The 19282-nt window shown below is 44.3% G+C and overlaps 1 protein-coding gene and 1 long non-coding RNA gene across 2 annotated transcripts; both read right to left on the reverse strand.

Annotated features, from left to right (window-relative positions):
• Positions 1–2553: 2553 nt before the first annotated feature.
• LOC134448293 (uncharacterized) lies at positions 2554–4530 on the reverse strand. Its single transcript, XR_010034720.1, has 2 exons — positions 3989–4530; positions 2554–3315 (listed from the first exon to the last, which is right to left on the reverse strand). It is a non-coding gene; the product is annotated as an uncharacterized LOC134448293 (long non-coding RNA).
• Positions 4531–4628: 98 nt separating this feature from the next.
• On the reverse strand, positions 4629–17571 carry LOC134448292 (E3 ubiquitin-protein ligase TRIM35-like). The gene is made up of 6 exons (XM_063197979.1): positions 17320–17571; positions 10084–10179; positions 9687–9917; positions 9552–9574; positions 8967–9085; positions 4629–5096 (listed from the first exon to the last, which is right to left on the reverse strand). Exons 1-6 carry the CDS (start codon positions 17569–17571, stop codon positions 4957–4959), a joined length of 861 nt encoding a protein of 286 aa, XP_063054049.1. The 3' UTR covers positions 4629–4956.
• Positions 17572–19282: the final 1711 nt, after the last annotated feature.

Genomic DNA, 19282 nt, shown 5'->3' on the forward strand with positions numbered 1-19282 from the left:
CCAAAGAGTGGTCAAATGATATCAGGGACACGATTTTAGACCTGAACAAAGATTAAATGGGCTGCAAAGCCACAAGAAAGAGACTGGGTATTAATGACCCAGCTGTTGATGCATTTCTTCCAAAGTGTGAGGAGTACAAAATGACTATCCATCAGTCTGTCTGGGGTTCTATACAAGATTTGACCTTTTGTAGGGATTTGATAATCATGAGAACAGAAAGAAATCACCCTAGAGCTGTACGGGATGAACTAGGCAATGATATCAAAGCTACTGGGACCAAAATCACTGAGAAAACTACTGGTAGCACTTAATGCCACAGAGGTTTAAAATCCTGTAGTGCACACATGGTACCTCTACTTCAGAAGGAACCTGCGCAGTCCCACTTGAGGTTTGCCAACGGACATCAGACTGGTTTAGGATATGATAAGGAGGTGCTGTAGTCAGATGAAACCAAAATCAAGCTGTTTGGCATTATCACAATTCAATGTGTTTTGAGAAAGAGTACCACTGTCTATGATCCCAAGAACACCCTCCTCACCATCATGCATGAAAGTGGTATCATTATGGTTTGAGGGTGTTTGTCTGGCCAAGGCACAGGACAACTTCACATCGTCAATGAATGGATGGAGGGAGACATGTAATGTGCAATCCTGAGTGCAAACGTCCTTCCCTCCACCACTACACTGATGGGTGGGCCATTGTTGGATCTCCCAACATGACAACAATACACAACATACAGTCAAAGCAACGAAGGAATGGCTCAATAAGAAGCATATTAAAGTCGTGAAGTGGCCTAGACAGTCTCCAAATATTAACCCTATAGTAATTCTATGGAGAGAACTGAACCTCCCATTTGCCAAGCTACAGCCACAAACTATTAATGTTTTAGAGATAATGTGCAAAGAGAAATGGGCAAAAATAGTTTCTACTATATGCACAAACATTGTCATTAACTAAAAGAAGCATCTAACCTCAGTGCTAGAAAACTAGGGCTTTGCCACAAAGCACTTTATCTTCTTTAGCTAGAGGGGTCAAATACTTATTACCCTAAATTAAATACAAATAAATTAAAATATATTATTTTAAGTTATTTTCTGGAATTTCTTTTTGATATTCTGTCTCTCCATGTTTGAATACATATTATCATAAATTTATAGACTGATCATGTCTTTATTAGTGGGCAAACGGGCAAAATCAGCAAGGGATCAAATACATATTGGACTCACTGTATATACTCCTGGAGACTGATCAGTAGTGCAGAACGAATGTTAAAGAGCCTTGTCTAATGCCTTGTTCAGACCAGGAGCGACCAACGTGAACGGAGTGACGGAAGTCATTATTTTTCTATGGAGGGCACGCGACCAGTGCTACCAGAGCGAATTCGCCTGGGTCAAAGCTTCCTGAGCAACCAGAGCGAATTTTAACGATTAAACTCAAGCAAAGAGGGTGGAGTGATAAAGAGGCTTCGAAACCCGCCCACCCAATGCAAAAGTGTGTGCTCAAATTGGGTCTCCTAAGGGGGCGTTGTCCCCTCCTTCTTCTTCTATTTTTGAGGTGTTTGCACGAGAAGTGCACTACCGCCATCTACAGCGCTAAGGGGACTCCATTTATTCTCAACCTTAGGACTCCGAAGGTCTCCTAACCGAAGGTCTCCTAAAGGGGCGTTCACCTGACAGAAAGTGGATACCAGAAATGAACTAGAATGACTTATCTCTGTCTAGAATATCTCTGAGTCAAGCTTATCTTATGGTAATGAGCTATGACGCGGTTCGGCGAAAACCAATTGGAATGTTCATATCAACAAATGTCCCAGGCTGTCAAGCCTGGGGTCCGTATCTCGAAAGTGTCTTTGCTAACAACGGTAGCAACGTCCTTTGTAAGAGCGACTCAACTCTCTCTCAACAGCGCCACTAAATCCAAGGGAATGGTAAGATGGTCTTAAGACGGTATTAAGACGGTTAGCAACGACAAGAATTGAGAAACGGACCCCAGAGCCGTTATGTGATTAGCTAAATCAAACATGTCAATGTCGCGTCCAGAGCGAAAACAGCGAATTCAAGGCGTAACTTCTTCGGCTATCACTGCTACCAGGCAGCGTAGTTCACTCTTGGTCTGAACACGGCATTACTGGGTTAACAGTTGCCATTTAGGAAGCAGGAAATTTTAAAACAGGGACTATGTTTTAACAGATTAAATTATTAAATAGCATTATCCTCAATATCATGAATTGGGCATATGATTTATATATGCCACCCACCACTTTTGAGGAGAGTATTCTGCCTTCTGCCTTCATCATATCTAGTCTTGTGAAAGGGTGTTTCTCATCCTCCTGTGCTGCCTTACTAAACTGACTTTCTAATGTTGCATAACTTCAATATTACATAACGCACATGTTACTACTATATGTTCTGTTTGATGTTGTTGTGAAATAGTTTTTTTGTCAAGTGTAAATGTTTCAGAGGCGGGTCGGATGGGGCAAAGGGGATGTTAACGTAGACCACCAAACCAAGTATGCTTTGTTCTAAATACATTTACAAGTGTGTTTAGTCGTGGTAAAATCACAATTTATTTTTTTATTCCAAACGTTGAGGCCACATATTGAACAAAATAAGAACACAATTTCAATCCAGTTCGAGAGTGCTTGCTTTTGTAGAGGAAAGTAGAGATTGAAAAGCTGGAAAAGTGTCCGAAGTGTCCAGGTGCCAAGGTCACTGTGCATAGTCCAGGGAAGAAATCCAGTGTCAAGTATCAATTGAAGGCCCTACCGTGGCTGATGTGGTAGGGCACACGTTTACCACTCGGCCGACCCGGGTTTGATTCCCGGTCCGGGTCCTTTGACGGTCCTTCCCCATCCCTCTCTTCCAGCTCGCTTCCTGTCTCTCCTCCACTATCCTATCACAAAAATCCAATAAAGGCTGAAAAGCCCCAAAAAAATACTTTTAAAAAAAAGTATCAATTGAAGAGCCGGGAATCCACAAGTTGCCCATTTTTAAATCAACAAGGGGTTTCCTGTAAGAAATGTACACAGTCCAGGCCAAATCTCATATGTTCATATGTTTTACAAAATCAAACATCACTTGTTTTGAAAGTTAAAGATGGGCCCCCATTTTTCTGTGTGTTTAGCTCTGACAGGTAAGATCTTCAGAGGTGAAGCCCTGCAGTAATTATACAGAAATGGGAAGACGCCCTGCGTAAAAGCGTGTCTGAAACGGCACAGGGGCCGATCACTCAACGGTGTGGAAAACGACACCTCCCCTCCATCGCAGTCCAGCCGCACCCGAATAACCCGCAGCCTGGTAGTCACGAGCTCATCGCCTGTAGATTAGTAGAAGTACAATCATTTTATTAATCTTCCCAAAGAAACAAAGTGGCCAGCAGCATACAAAAATACACAGAATATAATATACTATACACTGCATGACATGTTAAACATATACGTAGCACAGACTTGCATACATTCAGAGATTTGGCAGATCACACACTGATTAGGTGCATGGTTTCAGAAGCAACAATCGTTCAGAGATTAGGCCGATCACACATCCACACACATACACCCACGCACACACACACACACACTTACACACATGGTTTCAGAAGCTACAATCCAGTGCCATATTTCCCAAAATAACTGGTTTTACCTGTTCAAATACCCTTAATGGACAGGTAAAACCAGGTCATTTGGAAAATGTGGCACTGGATTATAGCTTCCGAATCCCAGTAGCCAATCACTGCACACACACACACACACACACACACACACACACACACACACACACACACACACACACACACACACACACACACACACACACACTTTGCAGTAAAAACATACATGAATTTACATACTTTCTCTGACACATTCACTCACAACACAAACACACACACACACACACACACACACACACACACACACACACACACACACACACACACACACACACACACACACACACACACACACACAAACACACAGTTTCAGGATTCTGACCTGGCCCCTCAGGTGAGTGGCATTTGTACTCCCCGTCCTGGTAGCTGATGAACCAGGTGTTGTTGTCGAAGAAAGTGTCTCCCTGTCTCTGGCTGTTAGACGCAGAGGTGACTCCCACGCTCCAGGTGGCGCTGTCCCCCACGTCCACATCCCAGCTGTGGCGGCCCGAGTGCAGGCAGCGCCAACCCAGCACACAGGGGTAGTAGATGAACCTGAGGAACACACAAGTAGGGTAGCGAGATACACACTGAAAAATACATGGTTAATTCAACACTCATAGAGTTAAATTAACATCTACATTTAATTTGGTCCCAGATTACTCTGTAAGTGTTGAATTAACTCTACATGTTTACTGTGTACCAGTATTTCTCAAAATCGCTGTTAAAAAAAAAAAAAAACAGAAGAAAAAAGATATTCCGTCCAAGCATTTGTTTTCGACTCATTAAATCAACTGAAATGCATGGACCGAGTATCTTTTTCCTTCAGTGTTGTTGTAGATCAGTGGTTTTCAACGACAACAAGAATGATCATTTCCTCCATCATTTCCCCAACACCCCACATTTTTTGCCCCCCTCAGCTGTCTTGCTTTCAACGCCCCCAGAGAGCTCCTTGGGAACTGTAGAGCCCCTGTTGAGAGACACCATGTGAAAACTAGACGGCGTATTCAGCATGTTGGTGTTGCCCAACCCTGGGCGCCGCTATCTTGTCCCTGTATCATAACATGTGTCATACGCCACCTACAGGATAATGCGTCATACTGTCACCAACTGATGGCCGCATTATGTCTGGTAAACATGGCGATCTGACTTGAAGGGAGATGATAAAGGTCCACAACATTCTTTATGTTACCAAACGGACGCTCAGTCCTTCATCAAAGTGCGGATCTTTATCATTTCCCTTCAGTTATCTTCTGTTTGTTCCAGCAACTACTCTGTGCTCTACACTACAACTGTGACTTTTTGGCGATTCTATGGAGAAACACTATAGTAGATGAACCTCTCAGGGTTGAAGGGGACGCGCTGTTTCTCCCTGCTGTTGACCACACTGGTGAGGTCCTCTGACAAGGACAGCTTGGCCTGGCATGTGTTGGGATCCAGGATCACAGGGCCTAGAGAGAGAGAGAGAGAGAGAGAGAGAGAGAGAGAGAGAGGGAGAGAGAGAGAGAGAGAGAGAGAGAGAGAGAGAGAGAGAGAGAGAGAGAGAGGGAGGGAGGGAGGGGGAGATGTTTGATGTTTAAAATCCCTTTATCGAACCATTCATGGCCCAAACATTCAAATAATATCCCCACACCCCCAACCCACCCTACCTTACATCATTAAAACCAATCCCTTACTTCTTCTGCTGTGTGTGTGTGTGTGTGTGTGTGTGTGTGTGTGTGTGTGTGTGTGTGTGTGTGTGTGTGTGTGTGCGCGTGTGTGTGTGTGAGGGAGAGAGAGAGAGAGAGAGAGAGAGAGAGAGAGAGAGAGAGAGAGAGAGACAGGGAGCAGAATTTAAATTGGGCCTAAGACGTGTTGGTGTCCATGATCATATGACCTTACGAGAGAGAGAGAGAGAGAGAGAGAGAGAGAGAGAGAGAGAGAGAGAGAGAGAGAGAGAGAGAGAGAGAGAGAGAGAGAGAGCTGTCTGGTCTGGTCAGGACCTATAGTACATAACTTGGGGACCCTGCACCTATAATCATCATCTTCCTCTTCCTTTCCATCTGTATCTGGGACAAGGTGTGTCCCTGTCCTGTGGCTATGTGCCCCCAACCCATGTCCCTGCCTTATGTACACATCTGTATAGAGCTCTTCAGCGTTGACGTCAACTTGTATGCGGCGTTTGGACTACCGGTTCGATGGCGATTTTTTACATTGCAAAACGCCATAGAGATTCAGGTTTGGCAAAAATATAAGTTGCACGGCAACAACGAACATTAGCGTGCCCCCGCATCCCTTTCTCATTAGTGGAACGGATCGTATCATCATGTTGGTGTATTCACATGTTAAATCATGACGATTATAATTCAATATTGCTAACCCCTTTCTGATCATTAAAACTTCCGAACTACATACTTTCCTTTGGTTGCCATGGGTACAACCTTCCGCACGTACATGACGTAAGATACAGGCGCTGCTTCTGTAGTCGCCAAAAGTTTCCGGGTTTAGCATATGGACGCAACATCGTATTTATGTCGAAGTTTGACACAAAATGATCAACCATGTCATACCTACAGCCTATTTTTAACACCCTCGACAGTTTGCGGGGGTTCGCTAAGCGCGTGCTTGCACTCGGAGCTTATTTGAAATTTACCCCAATTCATTCCCAATGGAGGCCGGAAGCCGATACGAACCAGGAAGTCCTTAAATGCTAACATGAAAGACTACAATCTACTACATGCTTCCGCGTTACTGAAGAACTCTATTGTATACTTCAACAGCAATAACAGCGAGACCAATCAGAGATGGCAACCTGGCCCCTTGCCAATGCCTGAGGCATAATGTTGTGTGTGTGGCGCCACCCTCAGGCGACCCAAAACACTGTTGGCCAACACACAGACGGACGGGCGGGCAGACAGACAGACAGACAGACAGACAGACAGGATCCTTGCAATGCCTGGCCCAACAGCAAGGCGACAGGTCGATATGATTTCTATATTGCCAGTAACTGCTAAAATCTTTGAGTTTCTAGTTAATGAGCAGGTCAACCATTATGTGCCTGTACATAGAATTTTAACACCAACACAGTCAGGATTCAGACGAGGTCACAGCACTATCACTGGCATTACTTTATTTAACAGTGACATAATCGAGCCCTTGGAAGGGGGAGGAAGGGGGAGGAAATGACGGAGAGAGTGCAGAGGGTGCAGGAGGCGCAAGGCGAACATCAGCACGGGGAGGCCTGGAAGGTCATCAATGAGATACACAGTCTCACCCCAAGTAGTCAATATCTGAGTACCTTTGACCAGACTGCAATTTTTGACGTCTTGGGTATTCCTTCCACGTCACATTTTGACTATGTCCTCAAAGGCGCCCCCTTCTGGCAGCATAACGTCATTGAGGTTAGGTTTAGGAATAGGTTTAGGGTTAGGCCACATAGTCAAAATGTGACGTGGAAGGAATACCCAAGACGTCAAAAATTGCAGTCTGGTCCAAGGTAGTCAGAAATTGACTACTTGGGGTGAGACTGCATTGCAATAAGATGACGGGGCGGAAGAGGACCAAGGAGGGACAGGTGGAGGGACACAGCCCAGAGGAGAGGGTGACAACCTGGACCACCCACTTCCAAAGGCTGCTTGGAGAACCAGCAGAAGCAGCTGAGGAAGAAGTACCATCAGTCCTCCCAAACCTGAACATCAATGATGGCCCCTTCACCCCCCAAGAACTCAACAGGGCAAAAACCACCGTGAGAGTAGGAAAGAGTGCTGGTCCGGATGGTATACCCCCAGAGGTGCTGAAGAACTGTGACCTGGACGACAGCATTTTAGAGTTCTGCAACCTTGCCCTGCTGCACAATTGGCTGCCTGATATGTGGTCTCTATCAAACATTGTGCCAGTGCCTAAATCTGGAGACCTCTCGAAGCCGGACAACTACCAAGGCATCAGCCTGACATGCATCACTGCCAAAGCCTACAACCGCATGATCCTAAACAGGGTCCAGCAATCAATTGACCCTCTTCTGAGGACTAACCAGAACGGCTTTAGAGAGGGACGCACCACTACATCCCAGATCTTGGCGCTAAGGAGAATGATTGAGGAGGTGAGGAAAAACAACCTGAAAGCAGCACTATGCTTCATAGACTTCAAGAAGGCATTTGACTCTATGCACCGAGGCATGGTGGTGAAGATCCTGAAGGCATACAGTATTCCTCCCAACCTATTCCGAGTAATAGAGTCCATGTACGCAGGAACAAGGGCCAGGGTGGTGACCCCAGACGGTAACAGTGAGGAGTTTGGCATCCTGGCTAGAGTTATGCAGGGGGACACATTAGGACACACCCCTTCCTCTTCATCATAGTCCTTGATTATGAGCTCAGGAAGGCAATCAGTGGGAGAGAGCAGGAACTTGGCTTCACACTATCTCCAAGGAGGTCAAGTCGATACCCCACAGTGGTCCTCACAGACCTTGACTATGCAGATGACATCAGTTTGCTCTCTGACAACGTGGAACAAGCACAAACTCTACTGAACAGGGTAGAGCTAGAGTGTGCCAATTTCGGCGTCAGGTTAAACGCCAAGAAAACTGAGGTCATCACCTACAACATTCCACCAGAACATCAACCTCTGACTACAGCAGGAGGCACTGTGCTGAAAGAAGTCAGTGACTTCAAATACCTGGGCTCATGGGTCAACTCAACTGAACAAGATCTTAAAGTGAGAAAGGCACTTGCATGGAGGGTCCTGAATGGCATGACCAGTGAAAGGAACTCCACTCTCCCCCGTCAAATCAAGCTTAGCTTCTTCTACGCGACAGTAAAGTCTGTTCTCCTCTATGGCAGTGAATGCTGGACCCTGAAGTCAACCCTAATGGGTGTTACACCAGGATGCTGCATACAGTGCTTAACATCAGCGATAGTGCACATGTAACCAACGAAATTCTGTACTGTACGAGGGAATACCAAGGGTGAGCGAGAAAATTGCTGTAAGGAGAATGAGACTTGCAGGACACTGCCAAAGGCACCAAGAACTGCCAGCCAGCAAACTGGTGCTGTGGGAACCGTCGCATGGGTGCCGGTCAAGAGGACGTCCCACACTAACTTATGTGGACGCAGGAACCCAGAGTACCAGTGAATTGAAAAGATGTATGGAGAATCGGGATGATTGGAAGCAACGATGGAAGGCTCGTCAGGACGACCTAGAGAGATGGTAGGAAGTCTTTTACGGCTCCATTTGAAGAGGTTTTGTTTGTTTGGGGTTTTTTGGGGGGGATGGGGTGAGGTTACCTCAGGAGGCCCTTAATTCCCGGGTGAATAAATGTCAAATGAAAGTATGCAAAAACTTACTGTACTCAACAGTTTTCCACATATTCTTCCAGACTCCCATTTTCAGATTGCCCAGATGCAGTGCCACGTCCACCAGAGATCCCGAGAGCTTCTCTGGTGCCACTGGTGCAATGTCGACTCTGCAACAACAGTAGTTTTGGGTAGGGTGCGCCCATCCAAAAACAGTTTTTTTACAGGTGCCAGACAAAAGTGTCAGACAGTTGAAGGAGGTTGGTCTGTACACTGCCTTTGATTATCTTATTGGCCGTGTGCAGATCTACCTCCTTCAAGACTCTGCAACAACATACATCAAGTAAGACACAGACTACTTTAGACACTGCGGCTGAGTCTGCAGCACCTAAACAAGAGTGGTGAATATTTGCCATCAACAGGCCAATGCAATCATTTCTTTATTTTATTTTATATTCATTAAACTAGATAAACAATCAGAGATAGATATCTCTTTCACAAGTGAGCACTGGCCAAGGCAGCAGCACACATTCCATTACAACAGACAGACATAGATTAAAATGGGTGTAAAACAAAAGTACAGGAATAAAAAAGTAGTATACATAAATCAAGGTCACAATAAACCTCATGTCTCACCTCCGCATGGTACCCTTAATGTTCTGCAAAGAACAAGACAATAGGTGACAATGAAATGACCTTCAGGTTACATTTGTTTTCATAGGACAACTGAATTGAATTGGATTTAAATCCTAAAAGCATATGTAGGCCTACCTGTAAGAACAATATATCTGATGAACCCAGTGCTCCCTCTATGTCTTTGACTGTGTTCTCAAGAGTAGATATCATGCCTCTGATCTCCTCAATCGTCTTGTGGGCGGCAGCCTCCTTCTTCCTCGCTTCTTCTTCCAGAGCAGCCATCCTGGCGTTCTCCTCATCCTTTAAAAACCGATGGAGCTTCTCAAACTCTTTTGTAATCTGCAGACCTGTGGTGTGCACCTGGCACTTAGGCAATACAAGATGCAAAATGCAACATCAGTTGGTGGTTAAGATTTTGAGGTAAATCTCTCATTATTAGAATAAAAATAAAAGAAGTAATATAATATGGTTCAGCACTGATTGTCAAAAACTAAAGGCACAGTGAATGGACAACCACTGCACACTTTCTTACCTTTATTTGCTTTTTGACTTGTTTATAATGGTGTTTTCGGTCATGAAGTTCTCTTAAGGTTTGTTGAAAGTCACTCTGTGAAGTCTTTAGCTGCTCCTGAAAATCATCCAGTTGGCAAACAAAAAGAAGTAACACCGTCGAAACATGTCAGGTAAAAGATATAAACTTTTACATGTCTTAAGGCAAAAGAAACCACTGAGTGTTTAAGGCAAACAAAGGGTATTTTAAAAGTGTCAAATACAGGGATGTAGCAAGTACAGGGGTGTGGTTTACAGTATGGAGTACATTGGTTTCATGTAGCCTATAGAGAGGTTTTCCATTTTCAAACATTTGCAATGTGAGGAGGGGCAAGATGCGAAACAGCCTACCATGAGAGCGCATTTTTTGAGTGACAGCAGTTTCCAACAATCAGAGGTTGAACAGTGCACAGCCAGGGTTGCGCAGCCAGGCATTGTTTACAAACGGCAAAACCCATGTATACAAACATTCCCGTTTGTGCGAGCAGCTGAGGATCCATCTGAAACCTCTGATTGTTTGGAAACTGCTGTCATTCAAAAAATGCCCTCACGTGATTGGCTGCTTAGCATCTTGTCCCTCCTCACTAAATGACAAACCTATGTATGAATGTAGATGGGCATGTTAGATAGACACAATGAAATGTTTAAAAGATAGAACATTGTGTACAAAACACTGATTGCTATGTTTTTGAGAGGTACACTGCAAATGGTAGCTGCATCAAATTTATAAAGAAAGAATTATGGGCCTATATAAATAAGTATTTATATGAGAAATAAAGGAACCGGCTGAGATTAGATTTATTCGACTTCAGGGAACAGTACAGCGATCCACAAAGGAGCATCCCCCTTGGAGCACCAGGATATGTACCCCAGCCTGCACAGCCAAAAGCTGAGTTTAACATCATGCTTCCCAAGCTCAGCGAGGTCAGGCAAGTCGTGGAGAAGGCAAGGTCCTCTTGCCAGGCTGCAAAATCGCGCTATCACAAGGCCGCTACAGATGGCGCCACGACCAAGTCCTCAGAAAGCTAGCCGAAGTACTGGAGGAGTACAGACAGGATAGCAAAATACCATCGCCGACAGAGGACCCCACCACCTTTGTCGTGGAAGGAGGGATCAGAAGCATCAGGCAAAGAGAAACATCAAGGCCCTTCAGTCCCGGTGTCCTGTCTATATGAGCGACCCGTCGAGATGTGATTCTCTTCGCTACTGAGAGTATGCGCACGCATGCGCACACCCTCGCGGTGGTTTTCGCGGGTGATTGCCCATCGAATTGTGAGACCGCAAGTTACGATAGGATCACCTGACTCTAACTGTAGGCCTAGCCCATGTCCTCCTGAGGTTACCACCAGTCATCCATAGTCTAGTTAGCCTATAGCCTGTCCACCGACTGTCATGGACTGAAAAAGTTACGATATATCCCCTGGGGGGGAAATGGGAAACAGCGTGGATCATCCAGCAGATCATTGGAAAATCTGCGAAATAGCGTGGCCTCTAACATTTGCTACTTTGTTGCCTAACCGTAATCGCTCACACACTCAGCCTCGAACATTGTAACATCGATCAGAAAAGACTATTTAGAGGAGGCGTTCTCATTGCAAAATGGAAAAAATCGCCACCTCTGATTGAGCTGTCAAAATGCTCCCTCCACCCTTTTCACTCAAGAATTTGAATCGACTGCATTGTAAAATGCCTGAACATGGTAATAAGAAATGCACTGGTGGGGATGTTAGGCCTATATAAATATGATTCCGGTCATTAAAAGACAGACATCTGCCAAAACAAAGCCACAATACATATCTGCTATCTGGGAATATCTAGCGCGCTTGTTTATCCCCAAAGCACATGATTTCATGTGCCAATTTGCCTTGCGAGCCCACGTAGCATTGAAACCAAACCTACAGCAAATGGCTGCATTAAACAACCCGTAGCCAGGCCCTGATCCCAAACACTTTCTCCAGTATTTGCGCAAACTCAACTCAGTCTCTTTCGGCACGTTTCTTAACTTGCCCAAACGAGAGGCTCACGGTTTTTTAGTGGTCAGCAGCCGCACGTTCTTATTAAACTCCGCACGAACGATTGCACACCCCTGTCCGTTAAATAAACAAAGTAATGGTTATTAAAACAGTCCTACGTGGACCGATTGAAACGCCTCCCGCGGAAAATCAAGGTCGCTCATTTAGATGAGGCATCGCAAATCGATAGAACACCACTATCGAATAGGGCGACTGGTCGCTCATCTCGACGAGGCAACACATCTCGACAGAACACCGGTGTCCTGTCTATATGAGCGACCCATCGAGATGTGATTCTCTTCGCTACTGAGCATGCGCACGCATGCGCACACCCTCGCGGTGGTTTTCGCGGGTGATTGCCCATCGAATTGTGAGACCGCAAGTTACGAGACTGTCAACTTTAGTGACTCAAACTGTAGCGCAAGTTACGATAGGATCCCCTGAGACTGTCAACTTTAGTGACTCAAACTGTCCTATGTCCTCCTGAGGTTACCACCAGTCATCCATATTAATATTCTAGTTAGCCTACAGCCTGCCCACCGACTGTCATGGACTGAAAGTTACGATATACAGATATCCCCTGGGGGGAAACGGGAAATAGCGTGGATCATCCAGCAGATCATTGGAAAATCTGCGAAATAGCGTGGCCTCGTACAGTTGCTACTTTGTTGCCTAACCGTAATCGCTCACACACTCAGCCTCGAACATTGTAACATCGATCAGAAAAGACCGCCACCTCTGATTGAGCTGTCAAAATGCTCCCTCCACCCTTTTCACTCAAGAATTTGAATCGACTGCATTGTAAAATGCCTCAACATGGTAATAAGAAATGCACTGGTGGGGATGTTATGAAAATATGATTCCGGTCATTAAAAGACAGACATCTGCCAAAACAAAGCCACTATACGCTATCTGGGAATATCTAAATTGTTTATCCCCATAGCACATGATTTCATGTAGCAATTTGCCTTGCGAGCCCACGTCGCATTGAAACCAAACCAACGAAAATGACTGCATTAAACAACCCGTAGCCAGGCCCTGATCCCAAACACTTTCTCCAGTATTTGCGCAAACTCAACTCAGTCTCTTTCATATGGCACGTTTCTTAACTTGCTCAAACCAGAGGCTCACGGTTGTCAGCAGCCGCATGTTCTTATTAAACTCCGCTCGAACGATTGCACACCCCTGTCCGTGACATAAACAAAGTAATGGTTATTAAAACAGTCCTACGTGGACCGATTGAAACGCCTTCCGCGGAAAGTCAAGGTCGCTCATTTAGATGAGGCATCGCAAATCGATAGAACACCACTATCGAATAGGGCGACCGGTCGCTCATCTCGACGAGGCAACACATCTCGACAGAACACCGGCCAGGATTGGAGCATGAAGGTCGACTTGGACAGGAAGCTTCTGTTTCCCACAGAGATTACCACTACATCTCTCCGTCCAGACATAGTGGCGTGGTCCACAAAGGCAAGAGCGGTGGCCGTCATTGAGCTCACCGTGCCAATGGAGGAAGGGATCGAGACTGCCTTCGAGCAGAAAAAGGCCAAGTACTTTGTAGAGTACAAGCTGGCTGTTGAGTGCCGAGAGGCGAGTTGGAAGACTACCATCTACCCAGTGGAGGTTGGATGCAGAGGCTTTATGGGGTTGTCGACTATACGCCTCCTAAAGGACGTGGGAGTCACCGGAAGGAGGCTTAAGAAGGCAACAAAGGAACTGGCAGAGGAGGCGGAGAAAGGGAGCTTTTGGCTCTGGCTGCGGAGGAAGGACAGAAACTGGGGGAAGAACACCTAAATCCCAGACAAGGGGAACAGCAAGCCATCTCCCAACCGCCTTTCGCATTCGGCACTTCACTCAACACTGTTGCTGCCCCAGCAACCAACGCACCCGAGCACAGCTGCTTGGAAGGGGTTAAAGCCAGCAGCCAACGAACACCAAACAGCTCAACTGCCTCACAAACAACTCGTCAGTAAGCATTCAGCGCATTCGGCACCTTTCACTCAGCACTGTTGCCGCCCCAGCAACCAACGCACCCGAGCACAGCTGCTAGGAAGGGGTTAAAGCCAGCAACCAACGAACACCAAACAGCTCGACTGCCTTTTTCCTGTTATTTATTATTTTTATGTATGGAACGTATGTATTGTTGGTGTGAGCTGTACGCCAGGAGCAGATGGGCAGTGAGACTGGCCACTCACTGTCGGCCCACCGGCTGGAGTTGGTGTTCAGGGCCGAAACACCGCAGAGAAGGCTGGACACCACCTGACGATATCTGCTTCTGGCGTAGGGCTACAGCTACCTGCGAAGGTGGTTGAGGAAGGCACCTCCTGTGCATGCATTATGAATGTGTATTCCCTATGTTTGTCTAGTAATTGATACAATAAAGATGTTTGTGTCACAAGTCTTATTTTCTCGCAACATGATCTCCAAAAATTCCGTGCTCCTGGACACGGATGTTAAGGACACAAAATCCGTGTCCAGGAGCACGGATTTTGCCAAAATTCCGTGCTCCTGGACACGGAATTGTTTTCCGTGCTCCTGGACACAGAATTGTTTGAAGTGCTTTCTATAGGCTATTTCCACAGTCTTGTGTTTTCTCAGGATTTTTCTAATTTCAAATATTTTGTCTAAAAAAGGTTAGAGTTAGGGATTGTTTTGGTCTGGGCACAGCTAGTTTTCTTTCATTCATTATATGAGTTTGATAGCCTAGCAACCAACTGGAAAAGGTATTTCTCAAAAATATGTCTTTAATGACAGGTTAAGGTTAGGGAATGTTTTGGTCAGGGCACAACTTAAATTGCTATAGCATTATTTTGTTTAGGATTAGCACTTGGTATGTATTTTCTAATGATAGAGTTAACACAGTGCTGTGGTAATAGCCTATAGAAAGCACTTCCGTGTGCCCATCATGGAAAACAATTCCGTGTCCAGGAGCACGGAAAACAATTCCGTGTCCAGGAGCACGGAATTTTTGGAGATCAGGCTGTTTCTCTCGCTGACTCATGGGCACCGGAGGAGGTGCGACAGGCAGCAATGCCCAGCAGGTATTAACAGCTACCTGTACAATCCTGATTCGACTTCAGGAAAGGTAGTATGTTGGGCTGACCTATATGCTGTTTTAAGTCTGAATATATCATTCCGCTCTCATTTTAATGCTCTACATGAGTAAGAAGACCATAACCAAGGCATCTCTGCACCCCTTTACCATCATATATGCTGTCTTTCAGACTGACCACTAAATCAAGCTGAAGTATTCATTTTCTTCATAACCTGGAGGGTGCATGACTCCATGATTTTAAAAAAGAATGACATTTTTTCCATTCTGTAATCAGAGGACAGTTTCACATGTCTCCTATGTCCATCTAAAATGAGCTTTGCCACTTGCAACACTGTTTAATGTCTGCATCATGTGCCTTAATCACGTGTTGTGTTTATGGTCATTATTTCAACAGCTGTCATTGTTGGAGTGTCATAGTTTGCTTATTGACGATGGGTATGTCATGATCTCATAACTCGTAAATGATTTTACAGAACTCTACATTACAGAAATTGGCCTTATACACTGTATGCCTGCGATTTTGATAATTCAATCTTTCTGTGTAATAGATCAGTAATTAGTCCCTCAAAAGCTTCGCTACTGAGTGCCACAACCTCTCTGTGGTGGTATTTTATTTGTGCATTCATGTTGGCAGTCAATATAGTTCCTTTCAAAATATTCCTCCTTGTGTTATTTTTAGAATTATCCAACTATTACAACATTTTTTGGCCCTGTCCCAACTTTTTTGAGATTTGTTGCATGGGTCAAATTTTAAATGACCACATATTTCCCTCAAAACAATGCTTTTGCCTCATTTTAACTGTTCCTATGTTGACCTTGTGCATCTTATGCATGGATTGAATGTTTTGAAAATGCCAGCATTTTGATTTTATTCACAAAATACCAAGTGTCCCAACTATTTTGGAATCCGCTTGTAAGTACAGCACAGTGTGTCAAGATTTTGTAGATTAGAAACCTGTGTATGAAAAATACATGCTCTGTGATGCTTTGCTACTGCACTTGTGGTTCTACTGCTCTATTGAGTTCACTTTTGGTGACCTTCAGTGCATAGGTGTCAGAAGTAAAAGGAAAAGGGAAAAAACAAACACAATTTCCTTCCAACACAGCTAACCTATTCAAGTAACCTCTGAACTAGTTGAAACAAATTTGTATTGAGTTCTTGTTGAGTTTTTGTGTGTTATTCAGTAACAGCAGCACAGTCTTTCCACCTCATTGGGTACGATGGATTAACCGGTGTAACAGATATGTAATAACATGATGTGCTATGTAGTGTACAACACAAATTTACTTTTACTTTTGACACCTTTGCTTCGGTGTAAACTCAAACTGAGCACAATTATCAAAATGAATGTCAGCAAAACTACTTGGCTTGAAATGTATAAATACATTCAAAAGTTTTTACAGAACACTAAATAATGCAAATCTAATGCATTCAGAAGCAGCGAATATTAAAGACATTTGTTTTCTTATGACCTATGACCTATGGCCACTGCAAGCTCAATTCATTCAACTTTGAGCATGTAATGAGATGCTTTTTTCTGAATGTAGGCCTATGTCCTTTTATAACTTTGCGACTCCATAATTTTTTAACTTCTGAGCTAGCCACCTGGCATACCTTAACTTGACAAATATTTAATCGATTTATTTCTTTTTTGATCGAACTGTTCAATCACTGCATGACCTGCCTGTTTAGCTGCATGTCTTCCATGAATTGTGCTACAAATAAAGTAATTAGGCCTATTGCCTTTTCATTATGACCTTTATATAGCCTAACTATGTTATTATTACGTTATTATGTGGCATGCACACATAGGCGTACACAGATAGGGACAGAGTGCTAAAGCACCTGCCCCTTTGCCCTACTGGATAAAAAAGTACCCTTTTTGAAAGTACTTTGTCGAAAGCTTTTTTTTGTAACAATGTACTGTGGTCCATGTTGACATGATAATCTACAAATGCGTCACGATCAAAATAATTTCACAAAAGTGCTCCGATATAACAGCCTCTATAGCCTAGTTAAGTAAGGCACAAGGAAGTTCCACACGCCCCCTCTTCCACACCTGCCCCCCCCCCCAATTTCTGTGCAACTACAAGTGTATATTATTAGGTTATTATCCAGCATTGCATAGCATTGCTGCTGTTCTCTTACTCTGTAACCAGAGGCGGCCTCCTCGCTTGGACAGCACTTGTGCTTTCTGTGTTTGCGAGACGTGAGGCACACTGAGCACACTGGCTCTCTGTCCGCCAGGCAGAAGTAGCTGAGTCTCTCTGCGTGGGCACTGCACTGCTCCTCCACCACCACCGACGCCAGGAAGTCCCTCTCCTGGATGAAGCCCTCGCACAGGTTCCTCAGGGCCAGGTTGCACGGCGGAGGGTTTATGTCCGAGCGTCGCCTGCACATAGGGGTGTAGTAAATAATAATCGATATGTATCGATGCATTGATAAAGCAGATGATTGAATTGTATTGTATTGTATATATCGTATGGTGGGGCATTCTTAAGTATCGAAAATGATCAAATCGCTGCCCCCTGCCCATTGCCCAATCCCATAACATCATAGAAATGGGAAAGTAATTGGATCGTATCGTGGAGCACTCTATCAAACATATCGAGGGGCATTCTATCAAACATAATCGAATCACTGCCTTTAAGAAATCGATATCGATATCAATATAGAATCGTATGGCCATGGAGGCTGTAGCCTAATTGACACCCCTACCTGCACATACAGTTAGGGCCAGAAATATTTGGACAGCAACACAATTATCATCCTTTTCCACCCTATACCCCACAACAATGGATTTGAAATAAAACAAACAAGATGTGCATTAACTGTAGACTCTTAGCGTTAATGTGAGGGTGTTAAAATCCAAATCGCATTAACAGGAATGAAATAGCAACATTTTTTGTGTGTGGTGCCCACTTTTCAAGGGATCAAAAGTAATTGGACAGTAGGCTGCTCAGCTATTCTCCAGTCAGATGTGTGTTATTCCCTTACTACACCATCACCAAGATGTCAACAAAAGGTCCTAGAGTTCATTTAAAGTGTTTCATTTGCATTTCCATATATTTTTACGGAATCTCCATGAGATCCTAAGTCCACCTGTCACTATCAGTGATGCAAGCCATCATAAGGTTGAACAAAATCAAAAGAAACCCATTTGAGAGATGGGAAAACATTGAATGTGATCAATTCAAAAGTTCAGAATATTGGAAAAAAGAAATTTCAGAGCAACACCAAATTACCTGGCAGACATGGAAAGCAAATGCTGTGAATGACAGACATTATTCTGTATGTGGTGAACAAAAACCCATCTCCCAGCAGTTGGCCAGATGTAGAACAGTGTCCAAGAGGACGGTGGATACATGTCCAAGGCAACAATCAAGAAAAAGATCAAGAACATTCCGGAACACTTCACCATAGGAAATACAGAGGGTTCACTAAAAGATGTAAATAATTGATTGGATCAGAAATAGCAATACCATATTCGGGTTTGCCAAACAACGTCTAAAAAACACTTTATAGGTCTTGAGCTACATCCTTTGGACAGAGGAGACAAAAATAATCGTGTACAAGAGTAATGGGAAGAAAAGAATATACAGAAGGAAAGGAACTGCTCATGATTCAAAGCATACCACCCAATCAGTGAATCATGGTGGTGGCAGTGTCATGGTATGGGCATGCATATCTGTCAATATGATTTTCCCCTTGTATTTATTGATGATGATGACTACCGACAAAAGCCACAGGATGAATTCTGAAGATTTTCAGGCTATATTATCATGTCATATTAAACCTAATGGTTCTGACCTCATTGGACAATGCTTCACAGTGCAGATGGACAATGACCCAAAGCTTCATGGGAAAGCCACTAAGCCATTTCTACCCCAAAAAGTGGAATATTATGCAATGGCCCAGTCAATCACCTCACCTGAGTACCATTGAGCAAGCATTTCACTTGCTGGAGGCCAAACTGAAGGGAAAATACCCTAAGAATAAGCAGGAACTGAAGACTGTTGTAATAGAGAGCTCACTACTGTATAGCATCACCAGGCATAAAACCCAGTGTCTATTGATGTCTATGGATTGCAAATTACAGGCTGTAACTGAC

The sequence above is a fragment of the Engraulis encrasicolus genome, chromosome 5 (genome assembly GCF_034702125.1).
Source record: "Engraulis encrasicolus isolate BLACKSEA-1 chromosome 5, IST_EnEncr_1.0, whole genome shotgun sequence".
Lineage (NCBI taxonomy): Eukaryota > Metazoa > Chordata > Actinopteri > Clupeiformes > Engraulidae > Engraulis > Engraulis encrasicolus.

Coding starts and splice junctions, on each gene's coding strand:
- LOC134448292 (XM_063197979.1), bottom strand. CDS start 17,571: ATGTGCAGGCGACGCTCGGACATAAACCCTCCGCCGTGCAACCTGGCC. Junction 9,575..9,686: donor CAGATATATTGTTCTTACAG/GTAGGCCTACAT, acceptor TGTTCTTTGCAG/AACATTAAGGGTACCATGCG. Junction 5,097..8,966: donor GTGGAAAACTGTTGAGTACA/GTAAGTTTTTGC, acceptor CTCTCTCTCTAG/GCCCTGTGATCCTGGATCCC.